The sequence below is a fragment of the Erpetoichthys calabaricus genome, chromosome 13 (assembly GCF_900747795.2).
Source record: "Erpetoichthys calabaricus chromosome 13, fErpCal1.3, whole genome shotgun sequence".
In the NCBI taxonomy this organism is placed as follows: Eukaryota; Metazoa; Chordata; class Cladistia; order Polypteriformes; family Polypteridae; genus Erpetoichthys; species Erpetoichthys calabaricus.
In genome coordinates this window covers 111,624,951-111,649,189 of record NC_041406.2, presented here as the reverse complement: position 1 = coordinate 111,649,189, position 24,239 = coordinate 111,624,951, and the positions used below count along the sequence as shown (strand labels likewise).

Sequence of the window (24,239 nt, the reverse complement as noted above, 5' to 3'; positions counted from 1 at the left end):
TTAATGACACTATGATGGTTCTGTATTTTTAGGTGGTTTTGGTGTTATTTCACATATAATCTTTAATTTAAACTATTTTAAGTTTACTGTTGGTGTTAATGGTTATTGCTTTTCTAACTATGGTTGTCAATTCTTACGCTTCTAATAATTTAGTGTTCAATGAATAAATGTTACCTTTTTAATGAATCAATGTCGGTTCTACTTTTTATTTGCTTATGGTGTCATTTCACATATAATTTTAAATTAGTAATTTAGGATTACAGTAATTTATTGTAACTATATCGTTGAAATTGACGGTTATTGCTTTTCTAATTGTGGATGTCAACTCATTACTAATAATTTAGTGTTACAGACCCCCGTGACCCTGTGTTCGGATTCAGCGGGTTGGAAAATGGATGGATGGATGAGTAAATATCGATGTTTTAATGATACTATAATGGTTCTGTTTTTAGCTACTTTGTGTTATTTCACATATCTTAAATCTGTAATTTAAAATATTATAAATTCATTGATGGTGTTGATAGTTACTACTTTCTAACGACGGTCATCTACTCTTATTCTGTCAGTAATTTAGTGATCAATGAATAAAATACTGCTCTCTACTATAAGCGCCAAAGCTGTCGGATCACATGACGTACTTGTGTTACGACGACCAATCCGCACATCCACGTGGCATAAACTTCCGCAGCCTCATTCCGTTATTTTTTCTTTCATATTAAAAGTTCGATGAATTACATTTTTTAAATTCTCATCTGTGCTATTTTTGTTTTGCCCCATATGCTAATAAAACCGCCTATTTTTCCGCCTCAATACAAATATCGTATAATTATTACTATTAATACCTTTATGTTTATCTTCTTTACGGCACACCATTTATTTGAAATGAAAGCACGTTTTTTACATAGTGCATCGTATAATTTCACAGCATGCCCACTTAAATGTGATCTCGTCGTTTTATTTAAAAAAGTACTGTATATTCTTTGAAATCCGTCAAAGGAGTCTGCTGTACGAATGTAACGAGTTGTCTGATTATTATGCTCGCCTAACGGCGCGCATACGCACCTTGAACTTTTATTTTGAAAGCTGGTAGCGCTTTGTGTTGCTTATTGTTGCTAGCTGACCGCGCCAATCATTACTGCGGACAGAGCTGGCAAATGAAGTCACAAAAGGGCGGACAGCTACTGTCAAAGTGGAGCATACTTGGATCTGATTGGACACAAAACGGACTCACGCCAATACAAGGTGAGTGGTGATTGGTGTCCTGTTGAAGAGGTTAGGGGGAGGAGATGAAAGTCAAGAAAAATAAAGATGGCTGGATTGTATTCAAGTCAATAAGCTAAGCGGTCGAGGGAAAAAAAAAAAAAACAACACAACCAACCACAACACCACCATACACACAAAAAGAAACTTGCATACAATTTTGGTTCGTCTTTAAGACAGAACTCGATGTGCATTGCGACTCACTGTCAGGCGATTAGTTTCCTGAGCCGCAGACAAGGGTTGCCAGGTGGCACGTATACATTTCTGTTGTAAATAAGAGATGTTAAGAGACTGGGACATTTCTGAGAATCTACTGTAGCGGAGAGATAATTGTTACGACATTCCCTCTCGTTGCAGTGCCAGCCAGCTTCGTCGTACTGTGTGTAGTGGAGCGCTCCCACTCATGTCTTCTTTGGAGGAGCGCAACGAGGTCGGGCTCCCTGCGGCCGCAGCCCCGGGGTCCTCGGCTGCAGGCCTCGGGGTCGGAGCGTCAGGGCCTGGAATGGAGCCGCCGGTCGGAGGCTCGGGGCTGCAGCCTGGGCAGGAAGAGCCCGTTTTACGCAGAGAGGTCCCCGGCCAAGACGCCGACCCCGAAGTGCATCCGAAGAAGCGAGTGAGGCTGCAAGAGGGTGAGGCTGGCAAATTGGAGGAGAGACTGTACTCCGTGCTGTGCTGCACCGTGTGTCTGGACTTGCCCAAGGCGTCTGTGTACCAGGTAAGACGGGAGTTCGACACGGCCCAGGGATCGCTAGGTGGTTCCGTGACATCAGCAACATGGAGTCTGTAGACTGTCTGTCATCTGATCCCCGTTGTTTGTGCAGGGGGCCTTGTGGCAGCAGTCGTGTTGTTCTCCATAGCCTGCATCATTGTCCTCCAGCGCGCCAGTAAGCCGTCCGTTAGGTCCCACATTGTCCATTTCGCCATAGAATAGAGCTAGTTTAGGAAGACAGCAGTGCTGACTATTTTAAAAAGAAAACCAAAAGAGAGTGGAGGTGAATATAAAAAAGTAAAACCTGTTGAATTCATCAGTATCAAGAAGCTGTAAAAGTATAAAATGTGGTTTATGATTATTGGTAGTTAATGTTTTAATCACAATACCATGCTTCTTCTTTTGTACTGTACTATTAAAAGCTATGAGTAGCGGTGTGATATAAAGTAATGATTGTAGTCTTCATACGAGCTTTATAAATTGTTTTCCGTGAGACAAGATGCCTAAAGTTTATAACAAGCTTCAAGTACAGTACAAGAAGAGTAACAGGGTTCGCCATTTGCCAAATGTGATTTAGAAATTATTGTTAATTATTTGATACCACCTCTAGTCACATCTGTTTATGAAATTTTTATACCTTTGTGTCATGATAGAGCAGTAAATAAATACAAAAAGTTAGACTGTTCATATGCCGTAACAATCTCTGAATAAAAACGTTTTTTTTTCCAGTTTGGGGGGTTAGGTTATTGGATTTAGTTTACTTAAAAATACAAATTAGCCAGGTCTACCAAAACCAAGATTTGACTTAGTAACTCTGGGTTTAGACAAGTATTTAAGGTATCATTTGAGTTAAGAAGAATTCTTTTACTTCTGAAGAACTGAATGGTGTAAAAACTTGTTATTCAGTACTACTTACTGTGTCTCCTGGTCATGTCTTTTAAATTTAGTCTTCTAATAAAAATGAACCATTCAAGTTTTAATGGTGTGATAAGGAAATCATTTTAATTCTAACCTCATTCATTTTCAATTGGTTACAGTTTAACAGCCTTACTAAAGAAGTTTGTATTAATTAGCACGTTTTTTTTTTTTTAAAGTAATTTTAAAACACATCTATTCATCCATTTTCTCAATTAGCTTTTCTCAGTGAAATGTTGCAGTGCAACTAATCCTATTCCAGATGCAGTTAGCAAAGAGGAAACCTAGTTATTGGCTGGATTCATTTCCATGCTTAATATTAATTCATACCAGGCCAATTTAGACAGTGTCACTGAAGGGTGGAAGGAGGCTAAAGTTTCTAGGGGTTAATAATATGGATATGGGATTGTGTATAATTCACACAAGTATCACTTAATACTTTCAGTAAAACTGGGGAAAGGGAAGAAACCAACCATCTTTACTGTCCTAGTATTACTAATTTTCAGTTAAAATGTATATAGTCCGTCTCCCCAGTTAAAGTTGTATGAATTGACCAATAACAAAGTGATATGTAAGAAATAGTGCTACATACATTAAGTTGTGCTTAATGTTTGGGAGCAACTTGATCAAGCTATTTTAACAAAATATTACCTCTATTACTAGTAACAAGGGCTATATTTAACATGTATATTTTGTCTATAATGTGCTCTGAGAAACCTGCACAATTAAGCATGATTAAAACAGTGCATTGATGACATTAACCTGGCTCTTTGTGAGGGAGTGTGCTCTGGGATGGTCCCATATCCTATCCTCTATTATTAATGTTTTGTTTTTTTTTTTGATGCTGTCAGGAACAGCCATGCAGGTATTCATTAAAAACACGAGTCACTAGTAGAAGTTAATATCAAATCTTCAAATTGGTGATATAAAAACTTGTTTTAAGACAACATTTCCGTGTATATTTCAGACACTGAGGGTGGACAGGGCTGATGAGTTAGAGTTTTGAATCGAAGTGACATGATACATATGTCACAACAATAAATGATTGCAGGAACACATGATTAACAACAAAGTATTGTGTTTTTAAGGTTCCCGTGAACCAATTGTTGTTTGCACTTTGTGGATATCTGAGTTTGGCAGGTGAGGAAGCATGAACAGGTGACTCCAAGATGCATGTGTGTGTGTGTGTGTATGTACACTATATACCCCATTTTATACATTCTTATTCCCTTATTATACAGTATATGATCTTATTTGTTTATTTCTGTCTTAATAAAGGTTTTTTTTTTTTAATTTAGGGGAATGTCTTTGCAGGGCTGTGGCAAATCACAGATATTTAGGTACTGTCCTTGCACAAATTGTATCCACATGTCTCTAACTTGTGTCTTTCTCATGATCTGCACGTGGTACCAATTGGCTTTTATAAAATAATCAAAATGTTAGCCAATTTATTAACATATTCCACTGCAATGGGGAATGATAGCTTTGTATGTAAGCAATGCAGTGTTAATACATTGTCTTATTGTTTACTCATCAGTAAAGATGTTTTTCTTTGAGGTTTAAACTTTTGTTAGTACTTTCCTACCAACCTATGGCCAATGTTTATTAGTGGATAAGCAGAAAATATTAAAGTGTGGACTTACAAGTACTTGTTAAATGATTACTAATAATAAAAGACGTGTCTAGAAAAGAAACACATGTTATTGTTCTCTGATGTTGGTTACAAAAAAGAAAAAAAATCAATCCTGGCATGAAGTTTCTTGTACTGTTTTTGTTTAATTCAGTTACATCTTACTTGGTTGGGTATAATAAATAAAAATTTTGTTATTAATAGGAAAATGCCTACATGTTTGTGCTTTATATACATTTTGTGTGTCATTTTTTTGCTTGATTTTATGTATTTGTTTACTAGTATTTTAATTGCCAATTAAAAGTAATGGCATCTCACCTTAATTCTGTACCCACATTTCAATTGCAATTTTAATTAGCATGTCTTGATCATCAGTTAAATATTTGAGTTTAATTGCTTTAAGCTTTACATGCTTCACCAGGAGAAAAAATGCAAAATGAAAAGTGGCTTACTTGTAAAAAGGTCAGCATTGTATAGCTATGCCATCTTGCAGAGCTGGGCACAGTAAAAATACTAATTTTTACATCAAACATTTTGCTTTTACTATCATTTACTCTCTTGCCATAAACCATTAATTAAAGAACTTTTACCATATGTGTGTAGGATTCTTCCAAGAGTTTTAGTTTTCCTTCAGTAACCTAGACATGTACAACCAAGATTAATTGACAATACATTTGCTTATGTGGGTGAGTTTGCAGTGCCAAATTTGATTCCTACTTTTTTCCTACTACTTCCCTGTAGTAATACTTTTAGTCATTGATTTTAGGCCTTTTTCCCTATAAACAATTTCCACTATTGGTTGAAAAAACATTTTTATGTTTGGAGATTTTACGCCTAATCAGCCAGATGACAGCACAATCCAATTCACTTAAGTATTTGCTAGAGTCTCATTGGTAAACACATTCCATGCGTTAAAATCTGTTATTAAATACTGATTAAGCAGTTTTCAAAATATTAGAGTTAGTGTGTATAGATCCTTTTGTATACAAATTAAAGAAAAAATAGTAACCATTGTTATTAGCTAAAGGTGTTTCAAAGAGCTGAAAACGCATACAATCTTTCTTTGCTTGAATAATATGACTTTCTAAAAATGCTTTCTTCTCATTTTCACAGCTTAATGTATGTATGTATTGCTAACACATTAAGGTTCCTTATGAATTATTCACCTAATTGTAGTGCATCATTCACTAGTTCCACTGTTGTTGTTGTTGTACTTTCAGTACTTATTTGAATTCCTGATTTTGCCTATGTTTTTCCTCTTAAACATTAGTTTTGTGATCACTGTGCTGTTAATCTCATTTTCTGGGGTCATTAAATGTTAAATGTTTTCTTGACAACTTGACAATATGTTAATATTCCATCTATGCTATGCAGAAATTAACATTGCATTAGATGTATTTTAATTAGACTTTGATGTGTTTTCTGGTAAAAGGTTCAGATGTCTATCTCAGAGCCTCACTAAAGTAGTTTTTCTGTATAGTAATCCCTCAAAAAAGAACTGTAGCCACATGTATAGAGTTTTAATTGTTAAATCTTTTCACAAAAATTAGTTACATGAAAAGCTAATTTAGAGAATATTAAAAAAAGAAAGCAACCTACTGTATTACAAATAAAATTAGTGAAGAAAGTTTTTCGATGGCAATATTAAGACATTACACAGAAGGAGAAGCTAAGGAAGTATTTTATGTTGTTAAATCTGAATGTATGTGGAACTGTACAACTATGCTTTGCTGGCAATATCCTAATGACTGAGTCAGAGAACTGCATTTTTTTTTAGCAGTTTTTAAAAATGTGTCACTGAAATTTCATTCATTCCATTCTTTCTCAAGGTAATTACTGTATATACCATGCTAGAGAATGCAGGAAATACAATGTCTTTTAAAAGTAATTGTCTAATAAAGTTACAATATTGTAAATCTTTGGGCTAACCCAACCCCAGGTTAAACTTCACCAGTTTTTAAAACGTAGCATGGTAAATATGATCACTGCCATACAAGGTGTATAATAAATGATTAAGATACTTGGTCTCACTGACAGATCATGCATTTATTCTCATTGTTATCACATGGTTCATGATTGTGATTTTTTTTTTTCTTTTCAATGTATTTTAAAACAGTTTGTGTCAGTATGGTGAATTTTTCATTTCAGTGTATTCTTAAATTTGTGTACAATAAATAGCATTAATATATTTGTGTTTAATTGTTTATTAAAGTTATCCTACTCATTGACTTATGAAAAAGAGGTTTCTGTTTTTGTCTTGGAATTTTGGGCAAAGGATATAACTTAATCACATATTCATATTGAATGCATGTTGTGTAGTGCATGCTTTGATTATTATGCTGTTTGAAGAAACTTACTTTAGTTTTCACATTTATGGTAATAAGCTTTCAATCCATCTTTTATATGTCAGCATTCATCCATTTTCTAACCTACTTATTTAACCGTTTTTTTTTTAAAGGGAAATCTTTGTCTGCACATGACCTATATATTTTCAGTTTATCACATCTTTCTTATCAACATAATCAAATAGGATTGTAAAGACTACAAATATGAGATATTTTAGATTTAAGTAACTTAATACATTATGAAATCAGGTATACATTAGTTTGGCTTAACAGATTAAAAATGGATAATTGATTAATTTTAGCATTTTTTATGAAGGCAAACTTTTAGTCATTAAGTGTATAGTGGGGTGTAAGAATTTTTTTTTAATTTAATGTTTGGACTGCTCCAGGAAATCAAAAAAAAAAAAGAATACAAATGAAGGGAGGTATAAGAGAATATTTTGTTTGTTACACTCCTTTTAATGCTTATTTTGGAGATTGGAGTTTGGATGACTCAAGGAAAAAAAAAAAATCCTTGCAAAAGTCGAGAGTTAAACCTGAGAGACCGTGACTCACCGTGTGTGTGTGATATATATATTAGTGTGTATGTATACATATATATGTTTTATGTATATAAAAACTACATCACAACCATTTGACAGTAGTGACATTTATAGGTTTTAATTTGCTGCTTAATTTTTATAAATTGCAACAGTGAAAATTATCTGTGAATGGGCTTGGAGTAGTAAATGCCACCTGGGCAAATGCGCCATGAATAGTTTATTGTTGGATTTTGCCATCAGAAAGAGCTGATTTCATTGAAGGTATCCTGTGATGAAAAGGCATCAGTGGGAATATAAAATCATGAGAAGAATAACTTTTAAAGAAACAATGTTAGGTTATAGCGGGTTGGATAATGGATGGATGCATGGAAGGCAGAAGCCAACAGCACTCTTGAAAAAAGAAGATATGAAAGTTGTTTACTTACTCAAGCCTTCATATTGGTAAGTATATAAAATGTTTCATCTTTACAGAATAGTTTTATATTTTTTCAAATGAATCAATAAAAAGAACAAATTTATGATTTAAAAATAATTTCAGCAGAATCATTGGAACCATGGGATGTGATTTTAAATAAAGTACAAGGAATATGTATGACTAATGCATTGGAAATGTCTGCATAACTATATAAAATGTATTTCTGTTCAGAGGGGATTAAGTTAAATGTTTAAATGTAAAATATTTGATATTTAGTTAAATGAACTATCTAAATATTTCAATGAAATATTGCATACAAGAACAATTTAAAAAAAAATGCTTTCTGTTGTGTGTGTATACGAGTATATATGTGAGTGTGATATGTATTAAATTTGTTTCTGTTTTAACATTTTGGTATAGGAAGAGTCAAAGTAGTGCAGTCGTTAGTCTACGTCACATCTGTTGGAACTTAGGTTTGAATTTTGATGTGGTTATGGTCACTGTGGAGGTTAGATGCTGTCTATGTTCGTGTTAGATTTTCTCAAGTTACTATGGTTTTCCTCTGACATCTTAAATTGCATTATTTTGGGAAACTGAACAATTCTGATCTTGAAAAAATGTCTAACCTTTCTACCTCACTGTGTTCATGTAGGCCTACAGTCAGACTATTCAGAGGGGGGGGGGGGGGGGGGGGAAGCAATTAGACATAAATGACTTTAGAAATAAAGATCAAAATAAATATATTAATGGTGTTTCACTTTTCCCCAAATGGTTTTTGACTAAAAAGGCATTTTTGCTGACCTGGTTATATGCTTTATTTTACAGAATTAACTGAGGTGAAATTTTATTGTTGCATCACATCTCGAACAAATCGGGTAGCTTTGTTTTCTCTGATTTGTCCTTCTTGTGGATCCAAGTTTCCGAGGTTGGCTCTGGTTCCAAATTCAGTAGTTTTTATGTGTACGTCCTAAATTTTTCTTTAACTTGACGACCCTCCAGTCAAACATGCTTCCTGTTTTCTAGCGTCATTTGTTTCAGAGTGTTTGAGCTGTTACAGAGGATTTTATCCATCTGTCTTATCTTTTCATATTACTAAAATGATTTGCACATTCTAACATATGGCATTTTAAAATAACTGACTCTGTATTGTGTTAACATTTTTCTGTGATTGTCCCCTGAGGTTACATTTTCTGCATGCAGAAATAACATTACCACTCCTTCTTGTTCCTCATTACATTCCAATAGTGGAGTGCTTATTTTTTTTTATTTGTGCACCTGATGAGACTCGGTGAGGTAGTGGCTTTATATACATGACTAATACCAGCAATGCAGAAAGAGATTAAAACCCATGTTGTTTGTGTGTTAAATTGAAAAATACCTAATCCTTTTAATTTTTAGAATTAACCCTTTTATAGTATAAGAGTAAAAACAAAACATGCCTGGAAACATTTCATATTAAATTCTTCCAGTGCACTCTGTAGATGTTTAGGAAATGTAGATGCTTCTTCATGTTGGTGGTTATTCTGTTTTGCTTAAAGCGTCTTTGATAAATTGTTGAGGGAACTCCAATCCTACAGAAATGTCAATTTACTCCCACTGTATTAAAATTATGTAAACAGGGTTGCCTTTTTAGTTTTTAAATGCAAAACATTTTTTTAAATCCTTTCTTTCCAGTTGCTATTGAAATTAATAGAATATACGGTACATAAGTTTGTTAACACAGTATAGTAATTAATCTAAAGACTGAATTCAAGAGGATGTGAATTCAATCTTTTTATGGTGCTTATTACATTCTGGAAAGATGTTCTGTATGACGATGCTTTAAAAACTATTTGAACATAGAAGTCAGAAAATCTGAACAGGTTTCAGAGCTCACAGTTCAGTCATCATGACAGTGTGTTCCAGAGAAAAAGGTAACTGTATCGTTGTTTCAAGGTGGTTCAGTTTGCACCATTAAAGTAAGGCTACCTCCATGCCTAAAATCAAAGTGATTAACTGTAGGGTGCTATTGTTGCTTGCAATATTACACATTAATGGTTTATTTTAAGATCATCCATCATAATTTGCACCATTCTTACCCCATTAAATTTAATCTGTCTCAAGGTTTCTGAAATAGATCAGTACACAAGCAGTATTGGAGGAAAACTAAACATCATAAAATAGATTCATCATTTATGATGACACATCCACTCCCACGCATGTCAGTGGAAAGAATAGAGGCTAAGAAGAGAAAGGAAATAGAAGAAACTAAATTAGTGTTCAGTCGAAATTAACCATGCAATTAATTAGAGAAGTGATATGAAGCAGAAATAATTATATGATAAGACTCGCCTGTTTGTTGAATTTAGAACAAAATAGCAAATTTAGACATTGGAGAGTAAATACACACAGGTTCCATTTTTTCACACTTTGTTTCAGGTGATTCAAGGATTACAGTAGAAGATATAATGTCAAGTTCTTAAGGCTTTGACAAGCACTGTTAATGTTATAACATAGCACCTTGTGTAACCCAGTAGTTTATGCCCTCTTGCTTGTTTTTGATTTTCTGTCCATGGAATGTTACTTGTTAGTGTCTCTAGCTGTTTCTTCTTTGAGATGAGTTCCTTCTAGTTAAGACTCTGTGTTTAAGCCAGTGCTATAGTGACTTTAGGTGGTTTTTATTTCCACTGTGTGCATGTAATAAGTACTACAGAAATGCAATTTACTACTTAGGTTTGCTTTACAGTAATCCCTCGCTATACCGTGCTTCGACTTTTGCGGCATCACTCTATCTCAAATTTTATATGTAAGCATAATTAAATATATATCGTGGATTTTTCGCTGGTTCGTGGGTTTCAGTGGACAATGGGTCTTTTAATTTCTGGTACATGCTTCCACAGTTGGTTTGCCCAGTTGATTTCATACAAGGGGCACTATTGGCAGATGGCCGAGAAGCTACCCAATCAGAGCACGTATTACGTATTAAATAAAACTATTCAAATATATTGTGAGCAGGTGGGCTGTTCGCACCCCTAGAGGATACGGATGCTCCTCAAAAAACGCTGAACGACTACCTTCACATTGCTCCCTTCCTTGCTGGGCTTACTTGTGGCAGCTTTGTTGTGCGATATGCTTCCCGCATGGTGCTTCGCATACTTAAAAGCTCAAACAGCACCTATTGATTTTTGATTGTTTGCTTTTCTTTCTTGCTCTGACATTCTCTGCTCCTGACGGAGGGGTGTGAGCAGGGGGGCTGTTCGCACCCCTAGAGGATACGGACGCTCGTGTAAAAAATGCTGAAAGACTACCTTCACATTGCTCCCTTCCTTGCTGGGCTTCCTTGCGGCTGCTTTGTCTAGGCAAGCGACATGCTTCCCGCACGGTGCTTCGCATACTTAAACCCTCGAACAGCACCTGTCAGTTTTTGATTGTTTGCTTCTCTCTCTCTCTCTCTCTCTCTCTCTCTCTCTCTCTCTCTCTCTCTCTCTCTCTGACATTCATACTTAAAAGCCCAAACAGCACCTATTGATTTTTGATTGTTTGCTTTTCTCTTTCTCTCTGACATTCCCTGCTCCTGTCGTGCATTCCTTTGAAGAGGAAGATATGTTTGCATTCTTTTAACTGTGAGATGGACTGTCATCTCTGTCTTGTCATGAAACACGTTTAAATTTTTGCAAAAGAGACAAATGTTTGTTTGCAGTGTTTGAATAAAGTTCCTGTCTCTCTACAACCTCCTGTGTTTCTGCGCAAATCTGTGACCCAAGCATGACAATATAAAATAACCATATAAACATATGGTTTTTACTTCGCAGATTTTCACATTTCGCGGGGGTTGGGTTTTGGGGTTCTGGAACACAACACCCGCGATCGGGGGGAGATCACTGTAATAGCTTTTAGAGACTGTATAATGCAGAGTGCTATGTGACAATAATGTGCAGGAATGGTCTGAAAATGGCCTTAAAAACAGACCGTGATACTTCATATCCAAACTTGTCTAATTTTTCTGTTCTGTAGCCATTTAATGATTATTTCATTGGGCTTCAGGAACATGCCAGCTTGAAGTGGTGGCATTTGGTTTAGTTGAGAAAAGTAATATGAAGTGTACCCTGCAAGATATGGACCAGCAAAAATCATAGAAAAATATTTTCAATACTAGCTACTTGAAAGAGGCCGTCTACTGCATATGTGTGATTTATTGTATTTATTTTAAAAGGTTGTTTGTCCATATTTCTGTACTAGAGCATTTCACACTTTTCTTTTTTTAAACCAGATTGCTGCATGAAGTGTACTCTGATCTAGGAGGAAATTTAGCCCGTTGATCAATATTCTTATTTTACTATATAACAAACCCTCCTTTGAAATTGCCCTTTGTGATATTTTTTACTTCAAATCATTGAAAAAAATGTTTTAAATGTGGGATGTGATTATATACATGAAGTAAATAATGAAGCCCATTTATGTTCAAGTTGGGCATCTCCCTAATTTATTTAAATGTGAATGTGATTTAATTTTTTTTTGTTAATTAAGTTGAATTAATTTAGTAAGTATAGTTCATTAAAACTAACTTTTGTATTATCATTTTTTTCTGAAAGTTAAGTAAACACTGTGCACTAGTATAAGAAGAATGGCTGGTAGTTTGGTCCAAACGTTTTGGAGATCTGGCCCCCCAGTTTTTGAGCAGATTTTGTGTGTTTCATTTGCTTCTGTCTCTTTTTAAGAAATACCAGGCAGGGTTGATGTTGTTGAGATCAGGGCTCTGCGAAGGTTATACCATCTATTGCAGAACTCCTTTTTTCTGCTGTAGATAATTTTTAAAGACTTTGGCTTTGTATTTAGCGTTCCTTGTCCTGCTAGAAAATGAGGCTGGGACTGTTTAGATGCCTCTTTGATCGTATGCCATAATGGATACGAATCTGGTTGTACTTAACATTGAGGATTCTATTAATTACACCCAGATCACCAAGTACATTTGCAGAAATAATGGCTTCAAACCTACAGGCAGCCTCTGCCATGCTTCACTGTTGGCTGTAGGCCCTCATCCATGTAGGATTCTCTTTCAGTTTTACATACAGTGCTTCCCATCTGAGTCATAAATTTCAATTTTTGTTTTTAGATTACATGTTTCTATTGTTCAGTATCCCTGTCCTTGTTCTTCTGTGCGTATGGTTCTCTTGGCTTTGTTTCCACTTCTGAGCATGGCTTTTTGGCAGCAACTGTTCTATGAAGACCACTTCTGACATGACCTCTATGGGCTATAGAAGGGTATAAGTGATTTCCATTGATTTGTGTAAGTTTTGAATTAATGTCAATTGATACATCTATCCTCTGCTAAGTGTTCGGTTTCTGTGGCACATTTTGTATTTCTGGTCTCCTTGTGCTTGTGCAAAAGAGCTTCTTGGGCTTGGGAGAGACCTTCCTGATGCTGGTTGACCACCTTGTGTCTTGTTACTATACTCAGTCTCTCCATATTGTAGTAATTGATCATTTAATGGATAAACTGTTACATCCTGCCCACCTTCACATTTTAGTTTGGTTGTTCTTTGACTCAGTTTGATTGCTTTTGAAACTTGTTTCAGTTTAGTTAGTTTTGGTTCAGTCAATTCATTATTTAACTGATCTACCACCTATTTATCATCTTTCAGTCGTGCACTGGGTTAAATACCCACATAGTAATCATGTTTGAATTTGGTTGATCGTCTGATTAATTTAAAAAAATAAAAATCTAGTTTGGGTGGATCTTTCATCACAATACTTGCCCTGCTACTCGTGTTTAAGTCAGTTTTGCTGAGCAGGAAATAATAAAAAGTTAAGCTTTTATAGTTAAAATGGCAAGTTGAGAAAGAGGATGCAGAATAATGCCACATGAGAAAAGTATACAATAATATACTATAGAGCAATTGAATACAATTCACGCATGGGGTTGCTTTACAGTGGGTATGGAACTTTCAGAATCATCAGAGTTTGACCTAAAGACTTGAATTCGAGACACCAATCAAATGCAATTTTTTTTCCTTTTTTATTTTACACATTAAACACACAAATTGGAAAATAAGAAAATATTTTTAAAGTATGAAAACTAGAAAAATTAACTGGATTGTTCCCTCGGAGTGCAATGGTAATAAAAATAATATAGCTTTTTATATTTCAAGTTTTTGTTTTTTCCCTTTCTGTTGTCAAGTATAGCCTAAGAGTTTGGCAGCATATTACCATTTTATACATCACTTTTCAAAATTAAATCTATTCTGCTGTTTATAGCATTTAATCATTTGTTAGTTGGTTCAACCTTTTACACACATTATTAGCCTTGATTTAACCACTTCTGATCTTTTTAGCACACGGTTTTAACCCAGCAGTTTGCTAACATTCCTGTGGCCGTTCTGCATATATGAGAGGGACTTGTGTCTCCAGCTTCCACCCACAGAGCATGGTTGTTTGTGTATATGCTAGTCAGTGTCTTGAGTTTGGCTCTGATTTCTGTGTTGGAAAGTTTCCTAGGCCATAGTTATATATTCTCAGTCCTTTGTTTATTTGGCAAGAAAAGTTGTTTTTTGTATTGTATTCATTTATACTGTACTTGAGTAGATTGAAATAGAGGATACAAGAATAATAAATATTACATCAAAAATATTTTCTACTTGTTGTAATTCATTTATACCAAAATTTATAAGTCACATAAAGATGTTAAAGTCTGCTAAGGTGGCCTGGCTACTTGTTTTTTTTGCATCTAATCACACAATAAAGTTTTGAGTATTGGTTATTTCTAGTGATTTCTAATTTTTTTTTTTTTTTTTTTTTTTTTTTTTTTACATAGCAAAAACAATACAGTATTATATCAGTAAAATAAGAAATAATTTCCCCCTTTAAATATACATAATACAGGTTAACTATCCCTAATCCAAAATGTCTGAGGCCAGACATGGATTTTGGAATATTTGCTTATGCATAATAAGTCATCTCTGGGACATGCAGCCAACCAGCACCAGCATTATACGACTTGCACGTATAGTAATTTATATTATCAAGCTCTTGTTATAATGTGCATTGACGTGACAAACACTTTAAATCTCAAAAGTGATGAATATGATGATCTTTGGAAAGATCAGATTTCTGTGTGCACAAAGCCCTGAAAATGTCATATTTGTGTCACATTAAGGCAAAAAATTGGATTTGAGGCACTTTAGCCTGGTAGTGTGAACGTCACCTTAGCCAATCTTCACTCACTCAAGCATTCTGTGCTGGGAGCTATTAACCAACCAGACAAGACGCCATATTCCATTTTCGTATGGTGTGGGAATACATGCATAAAACATGGTATTTTTTTTTTTTTTTAAGTTAGCAAAAATCAACAAAAAAAGGCCATTTGCAGCAGTTCCCAATTTTCACAATGTATTTGCGACACTTTACTGCACTCATATTGCAATAAGGGCACTTAGCTAGAATGGAAGTGCTTTAGTTTACTGTAAGCAGTGACATTCCATTAAAGCATAGTGCAGGCATTAGCATGTCACTTCCAAAACGTCTGGCAGCATATTAAAACTGCCACGCAGCGTCTATATTGCATTTCATTGCTTTGAGTTTTGGTCCGTAATGGTGCTTGCTGCTTCGTGGGGTCCCCCCAATTCTAGTCGTTGATTGTGTGGTGCTTCATGGTGCTTTACAGAGGACAACCCACACTTCCTAGCTCAGAATGAATAAATCAGTTTGGAATCTGGAAATGTATAAAATGTTATTACAGGGAACATAGGTGGTATCATGTTGATGCTCAAAAAGATTTGGATATTTAAATTTCGGATTAGGGATACTTTTATATTCTGTACTTTTTCATCTTAATTTCTCCAGTAAATGAAATGGCAGACAGCAGTAAGCAAAAGAAAAGTGATGTAATATTGGTAATGATTTGAAAAAGAAATACTTTGTCCAACCAGTTTACCGCATTTTGTAGAATAGGTTTGTAATATGACACAACTTATTGCTATTGTGGAGTTGAATGTAATTATCTTGTATGTCCTGTTTTGCTTTGTAAAATTACTTGTAGTAATGTTTGCTGTGAAAGGTATTATATAGCATATTGAATGAAATATGTATTTCATTTAAATAAATAGTGCCTTCTGTTTTCTTTAAAGGTATCGTTTAAGCCTATAAGTTGTTACAGACTTTACTATTGTTAATGTCTAGTCTATTGTAACAGCCTAATTTTGGAATTTCTAAGGACATTATGATACGATATCATGACATTTGGGTCCTGATATTATATCACAGTTTTTACCTTTTTTATGTTATGTAACATATTAAGTACTGGAGGTCATTTTTGTAACATTCCAGCTAAAATGTGTTCATTCCATCCATTCTGTTTTATACCTACTATGTATAAAAATAGTCCAGATGAAACTATCAACCTGACAACATAGCATGCCTTTGACCTGTGGTAGTAAAACAATTGTACATAGTTTGGAGAGTCTACACTACTCAAAAATAAGTGTATGTATGTATGTATGTATGTATGTATGTATATATATATATATATATATATATATATATAAATAAATAATATTTTGGACTATACTATGACAAGAAGAAGAAAGAGAAGCCCTTCAAGTTGTCCAGACCTCCTGAGAAAGGAAATGTACACTGCTTAATTTAAAGTTTAAAAAAGTTCTTAATGGGTTAACGTTTTTTGAATAAACTGAAATTCCATGAATCAGTAATGGTGGTGGTAAATATTATAATGATTGCAGATGCAAAATCTGTCCTGAAAGTGCTCATGCAGGTTGAGATCTGGTGATTAAAATGTCCAGTGTACTTGTGTTTATTTTTTCCATTGTTTATGCATTCAATGCAGTACTCATCCTGGATTATTCAGTGTCATCAAAATGTTAACTATTGTCATCTGTAGCAAGTCGTTGTTTACACATTTAATACCTTTTGTTTTATTTTGTAAATTTATCTGTACTTTAATATAGCTGCTTCATAGTGCCCCCCATATACAGCTTTATCTGCACATACAAAGCTGCTTTAAGCACAGACACTTACTAGCTTGGCACAAGCAGACCAAATAGTTTCTTCATACCTGAGCTACACCTGTGCCACTCGCCAAAGCAGGTGCCTGCTCACTGTGCTACTTTGTATTAAAAACATATCTCAACCACAATGGCAGAAAGTCACACTAGGGTCTCTTATCACTACTGTATACCTTTTGTATATTATCATGGAAATTCCTATGTTTGTTATTTTGGTTCAGCTACACTCTATAGTTACTGTTAGCTATGTTGCTTGTATGAGTGTTAGGTATATCTACTTTATAGTTCCCCACATGTACAGCCGTATCTGCATGTGGACAGACGCTTCAAGCAAAGAGACAGGGCTAGCTCAGCACAAGCAGACCATGGGCTACGCTTGTGCTAATCATCTAAAATGGCTGCCTCTCAAATCTGCTACTTTTGAAAACCATTGTTTTACTGTTATAATTTGGTAGTTACTCACACTAGGTAGTCTTTGAACAATATACTATAATCCTATCAAGTAATGTAAAATCAATATTACTGTGGAGCAAAATTAATCAAAGTAAAACTGATGGTGCAAAAAATAGGAAATGTGTTCGAAAAGAGTCTTATTTTAAGAAACTTATTGGAACGATATAGATAATGGTAAAAATTAGTCTTTTCAAATATGTGTGTAGAACTGCTTTAGGCATTTGTTCAGTCCACAGAGGTCTTGCTAGGTTCATTGAGAATACAGATGTATTGTCTGGGTGACAATCTTCTCTTTTCTGTTGTTCTTCCTTTTTTGTTCTCATGTTCAGTATGCATCCCACTTAAAAAGACTTGGATTCATGTAGATTTAACAATAATTATTTGAATAATTTTAAAACCACATGTTTGAATTAGTGTTACTTTTCCAATGCAGATTTCTGTTCCAATCCTAATTACTCCTTGCAGATTCTGAAAGAATGACATAAGAGGCAAAGTTCAAATCAATGAAGAGTTTAAATCAATACCTGGAAGTTCGTACTGTTAACGATTTCAGTGTCCAAGTGTCCCAGTTGTTGGGTGTTCAGTCAGTTTTGGTTTTTATGGAATTCCATCTGAGAGGTAAAATTTGAATCTGCAGTTCAAATTTAGATTTGTATTAAGCACTTGTAGTCCAAGTTCCTGTCTTATGTATTGTTTAATTCAGCATTCATCATTGCGAGTCTGAACATTTTAATTAAGAAGTCTTCAATGTGGTTTGTTTCCTTCACCATACAACATTCATTTCACAAAAAAGGTTCAGTACAGTATTGGATTAAATGTGTTACTCAGCTCTCCGATACTGACTTTGATGTTACTGTTTGCATGAGACAGCTCAGTAGAATTCCTTCACTATAAGGTAGAACATGATCATTGAGAAATGGTTTGTGTAATTAGGCATTTATCCTAATTACAGGAATTAAAATTAAAATTTCTTTAGATCTTCATCATTAATAATGAGCTCAACAGATAAAACTTTTCATTGTGTGTTATCACTAGAAGTGCTCACATTGTTATTTTTGTCACGACAAACCATTTAGTTAAAGTGAATTTTGTCTGCCTAGTCCTTTTGTGACACGGAGAAAACCTTTTACACTCACTTGCCTAAATGCCAAAACAGGTTTATGTTGTAGTCAAAAGCTGAACTTTCATTCCACTCAGTGCTTGCAGTTTTCCTTCAAAACTACTGATCATGCATAAACTTTGCTCCTCACTTTCTTTGTTGTTGAAGTAAATTATTTGTGGATTTATTTTTTTCTCTTACCTCTTTGCGGCTTGTTTTAAAACTACACCAGTGAAACCCACTTGATGATGGAACAACATCATGTGGTTACAAGGCAGATCCCAACAGTGAACGTATTGTGGTCTATGACCAAGCATGCACAGCCATGCTCGGTGTTTTCAGTCAATCAGTTTAGAAGAGCTAGTCACTGTAATCTTTTTTTATGTTGGGATGTGGGAGGAAACTGGCATTCCCAGAGGAAAATTAACTCTGACCCAGAGATAAATGTGTTTAACCTAAAAAAAAAAAAAAAACACCCAGACAACTGTGGTTCAAAGTACTGTGTCAGCCAGAAGTTATTTTTGTCTTGTAATGCTTTCAGGTCTATAAAAAAGTGACAGCAGACTTATGAGCCTCTAGGAATCAATATAAAATTGTGCAGCACTCTGCCAATACAGTCTTAGCAGTACATAGAGGCAGGTGTAGTCAAGTATTTCATGAAACTCCTTTTAATATTTAATGTACTGTTGGAAAAAAAGTTTCTTAAAATTTTAATATAATGAAAACCTGTTTTAAAATAACTTTTTAATAGTATACTTGGTTTATTTTTCAGACTAACTTTAGTTATTTATCTAAACAGCTGACCTGTTATACATAAACAATAATTGTTATATAGGTGCATCTCAATGAATTAGGATATTATCAAAGTTAATTTATTTCAGTAAATCAGTTCAATATGTGACACTCATATTATATAGATTCATTATACACAGAGTGATATATTTCAACGTTTATTTCTTTTTCATTTTGCTGATTATGGCCTACATGTAATGAAAGCTCAAAATTCCGTATCTCAGAAATTAGAATATTTAAATAAGACCAATAAAAAAATGATTTTTAATACAGAAATGTTGGCCTACTGAAAAGTATGTCCATGTACACATTCAATACTTGGTTGGGCTCCTTTGCATGAATTACTGCATCAATTGAACGTGGCAAAGAGTCGATCAGCCTGTAGCACTGTTGAGGTGTTATATAAGCTCAGGATGCTTTGATAGCGGCCTTCAACTCGTCTGCATTGTTGGGTCTGGTGTCTCTCATTTTGACAATATTCCATAGATTCTGTGTGGGGTTTAGATCAGGCAAGTTTACTGGCCAATCAAGCACAGTGATACCATGGTCATTAAACCAGGTATTGGTACTTTTGGCAGCGTGGGCAGATGCCAAGTCCTACTGGAAAATGAAATCGGCATCTCCATAAAGCTTGTCAGCAGAGGGATGCATGAAGTGCTCTCAAATTTCCTGGTAGACGGCTGTGCAGATTTGGGACTTGATAAAACACAGTGGACCAATACCAGCGGATGACATGGTACCCCAAATCATCACGGACTGTGGAAACATCACACTAGACCTCAAGCAACTTGGATTCTGTGCCTCTCCACTCTTCCACCAGTCTCTGGGACCTTGATTTCCAAATGAAATGTAAAATTTACTTTCATCTGAAAAGAGGACTTTGGACCACTAAGCAACAGTCCAGTCCATTTTCTCCTTAGCCCAGGTAAGCCGCTTCTGACGACATCTCTGGTTCAAGACTGGCTTGCCACAAGGAATGCGACAGTTGTAGCCCATGTACATCTCCCCCAAATTCCTTGAATGGGCTGTGCTTCATAATCCTCTCAAAGCTGCGCTAATCCCTGTTGCTTGTGCACCTTTTTTCTGCCACATTTTTTCCTTCCACTCAACTTTCCATTAATATGCTTGGATACAGCACTCTGTGAACAGCCAGCTTCTTTAGCAATGACGTTTTGTTGCTTACCCTCCTTGTGGATGGTGTCAGTGACTGTCTTCTGGACAACTGTCAAGTCAGCAGTCTTCATAATTGTGTGGCCTACTGAACCAGACTGAGAGACCATGTAAAGGCCTGGGACAACTTTTGTAGGTGTTTAGGGTTAATTAGCTGAGTGGAGTATGACACCATGAGTCTACAATATTGAACTTTTTCACAATATTCTATTTTTCTGAGATACTGAATTTTGGGTTTTCATTAGCTATAAGCCATAATCAACAAAATGAAAAGAAATAAATGCTTGACATATATTACTCTGTGTAATGAATCTATATAAGGTATGAGTTTCACTTTTTGAATTACTGAAATACATTTACTTTTCAATGATATTTTAATTTATTTAGATGCACTTGTATAATTTATGAGAGAAGCTTACTTCTTTGTTTGGGCTGATTCCCCATTCTGCTTGCCAGTGCTGTTTTTTATTTCAGTTGCATTTTAATTCACTTAAGCCTTTATTTAAAAATCACTAATAAATTACATATAATTTAACATTTCTCTAGTGTGAGCACTAACAGATGGTGTCCCACAGAGAGTGTAGTTGTAGTGGTAGCTAAATAACCTTATGGTATAGAATCTGAGGCTCTTCTGATTGGGCAACATTCTCTCATGATATGTTTGCTTAACCCTTATAGCACTGTGTTTTTACAGCACCCAAGAAAGTTATTTTTTTAAAACTAGTAATCTGAGCAGTAGACTTTTATTTGCTCTTCAAATATATTTAATTGATACATTAAAAAGTAACAGTTTGTTTTTCCAAAATCTTATTGATATCTTGTGAGTTGGCCGCAACACAAATTTGTTTCCTAATCTGTTTCTCAGACTTGCAGCTGTTCCACCTGTTTAAATTCTACATAAAGCACTTGTGATTTCAAATTAACGAGGTAGAGATTAATTGAACCAGGTCTGGTGGTTCTTAATAAATGGGTGTATTGGATGTTAACTGTAATGCCAGGGTATGTCAAGGAGATATTTGGAAATGGATAACACACTTTAACAGACATAAAATTGAAATTTTCCATCAAAAAGCAGTAATCTGTGAACAACAGACTGGATTTTCAAGCTGTGTTGTTCAATTTTTTATAAAGAAATTTCAAGCAGGATCAATATAGGGGACACTTAAAACTTTTTTTCTCTTTCCCTTAGGTGGTAATTTTAAAGCCAGGCTCCCTTTCACATTTAACAGTTCAGTTGTAATGACAGCCAATCAGAGGCAGGCATACAATATATGATTTTTATGGGCTCACGAAAGTTTACTTGACATGGCATGGAAAAACCATTGTGCGTGACTCACTGTACATGTGCAATATGGCACAATGTATGATTGTGTGATATTTCACGGTATCTCTGTTCTTAAACGGTATAATAACCATAGTTAATCTCTTGATCAATATTTAACTGGTCACTGGTGAATTAAATCAGTGAAATGGTGACAGCTGATAAATTATAAGCAGGTTTTGATTCATCATGCTGTAATTTTGAGGGAGGGAGCTAGTTAATTGGTATAAACCATCTTTCATCATTGTAACATTCTCCAACAAAATTAGACCAACTTGCAGTCTACAAATGGAACACTAACCGCATTATACTGGTCACCTCAGAGCCATGACATCAATATATATGTGAAGCCATGTTGGATAATCTAGAAAGGGAAAAGAACAAGAAGGTGCCAAAGTCAAGAGAAGATGTAAAATATCCTGCAATAAGCTTGTAAATTTTTGCCTAGGATTGCTTAGAAATATTATACAGAAGTATGCAAAGCAGATTTCTTCTTCCATTTTTGAATTTTTAAGAGAGGCCACCCAAAAATGACTTGTTTTAAAAACATGAGAGATTCTTGTTGCTGTTTGCATTGTCATTATTTATTTTGATTTATTTTAATGTGTTTTCACATGGTGAGATGACTAGCTTTAAAAGTAATTTTATTGGTGGACTCTGCCTTTTGCACAGTGCTGTATAATTATGTCTGGTAAAGTTTACCTTTCTTAAGCAGGTGTTTAGAAAATGTACTTCATGGGTGATGAATCGTTGAAGTAGGCTTTAAAGTACAAACGGGACACCTGCACGACTTGAATTAAATAAACTGCCCCATGCATGAGGATGATGGAAGGCGCTATTTGTATATGTATGTATAAATACATGTATATAAACATGGAGGGGCACAATAAAACCACCACCATTCAGATGTTTCATTTCATTTTTAGCTTACTGTGTGTACTTATATGAGGTGAGCAGTTTGTTTGAGGGGTACAGTGCTTAATGTGGTATGTTTCTTTGTCTGCCTCTGTAGTGTACAAATGGGCATCTAATGTGTGCAGGATGTTTCATCCATCTGCTGGCAGACGCTCGATTGAAGGAGGAACAGGCCACCTGTCCAAACTGTCGCTGTGAGATCAGCAAGAGCCTGTGCTGCCGTAACCTGGCAGTGGAGAAAGCAGTGAGCGAGTTGCCTTGTGAATGTGGCTTCTGTTTAAAACAGTTCCCTCGCAGCGTACTTGAAAGACATCAGAAAGAGGAGTGTCAGGACAGGTAGAGTATTGTAAGGCTGTGGACAAGGTGCAGCAGCAGGGGGGGGAAGGTGTACAAAACAGTGGGAATAGTTATCATGATTTGGTATTCAGGAGCAATTGTATTTTTTTTTTTTTTTTTTTTTTGACTGTCTTTCCCCACCAATTATTGCAGGGTAACACAATGCAAGTACAAACGGATTGGCTGCCCTTGGCAGGGACCTTTTCATGAGCTGACTGTTCACGAGGCAGAGTGCAGCCACCCCACAAAGACTGGCAATGAGCTGATGGGCATTTTGGATGAGATGGACCAGTCACACCGCAAAGAAATGCAGCTCTACAATGGTATCTTCAGTCTGCTTTGCTTCGAGAAAATCGGCTTTACAGGTGAGGGCAGATGGAGATAATTACACCCCCAGCTAAACCTACAAGTTGAGTGTGGCCCTTATCTAATAATGAGAGTTCAACTGCAGTAGATATAAATGCCCAACCGATTGAACATAAAAAGCACACTAGAAAATAAGCAAGGTGGAGTCAAGTTGTTAAACACTTAATTTCATAAAACCTGCTATACCAGTTCTACCTGAAGGATATGAAAAACATATTTGCTATTAATTTTGCATAAAACACGCATGGATTATTTTTCTTAAATTATCATAAGCTTAATAATATCTGTCTGTGAAACAGTTGGCACGTTTAGCGTTGCAATCTCATTGTGTGATCTGATCATAGTCTGTGGTGCTAGCTAAAGTAAGTAATTTTTGTTAATTAGTCTACTTTGTCAAAATCCAGATTGTCATTTGTGTCTATTGCAAATACTGGATTTTAATTCTAAAATGCAATATCATATTCACCATTTTTCACTTTTCTCAGTGTCTTCTAAATTAAACTTTTTTCCCTTTTAGATAATTACTTTTTTGTATTTGTAAACAGAAAACACATCCATACATTCTTGCAACAGCTTAAGAAATTTCAGGGTTCTAGGGAGCTTTAGGTTATCCTGGCAGTTTTGGGCGTAAAGCAGGTATCAACTCATGCGCTCAGTAAACACAGACACTCTAGGTTGAATATGTTTAAAATTTACAATTCATCTAACTCGCACACAACTTTTGGTTATGGTATGAAAATCAGGAGAAAAAAAACACGCTAGACACAAAATGTGCAGACACATGCAGATAGTGACTTGGTTGGCATATAAACACAGCCTCTTGTAATTGTGAAGCCATAACATTACCAACTATGAAATCATATGACAGTAAGTATAAAATCCTGTACCAGATCTGTATAATTAGTGACAAGTTGCAAATTTATGTAGTGTACTATATAGATAGATACTTTATTAATCCCAAGGGGAAATTCACAT

At 35.2% G+C, this 24,239-nt stretch overlaps 1 protein-coding gene across 1 annotated transcript in view; it reads left to right on the top strand.

Moving 5' to 3' along the window:
- Positions 1-1,270: 1,270 nt before the first annotated feature.
- zftraf1 (zinc finger TRAF-type containing 1) overlaps positions 1,271-24,239 on the top strand; it is a 43,779-nt gene continuing 20,810 nt past the window's right edge. The window contains exons 1-3 of the mRNA XM_028817462.2: positions 1,271-1,975; positions 22,660-22,898; positions 23,052-23,263. Coding sequence (XP_028673295.1) covers positions 1,664-1,975; positions 22,660-22,898; positions 23,052-23,263 — 763 coding nt within the window. The 5' untranslated portion in view covers positions 1,271-1,663. The remainder of the gene's footprint in view (positions 1,976-22,659; positions 22,899-23,051; positions 23,264-24,239) is intronic.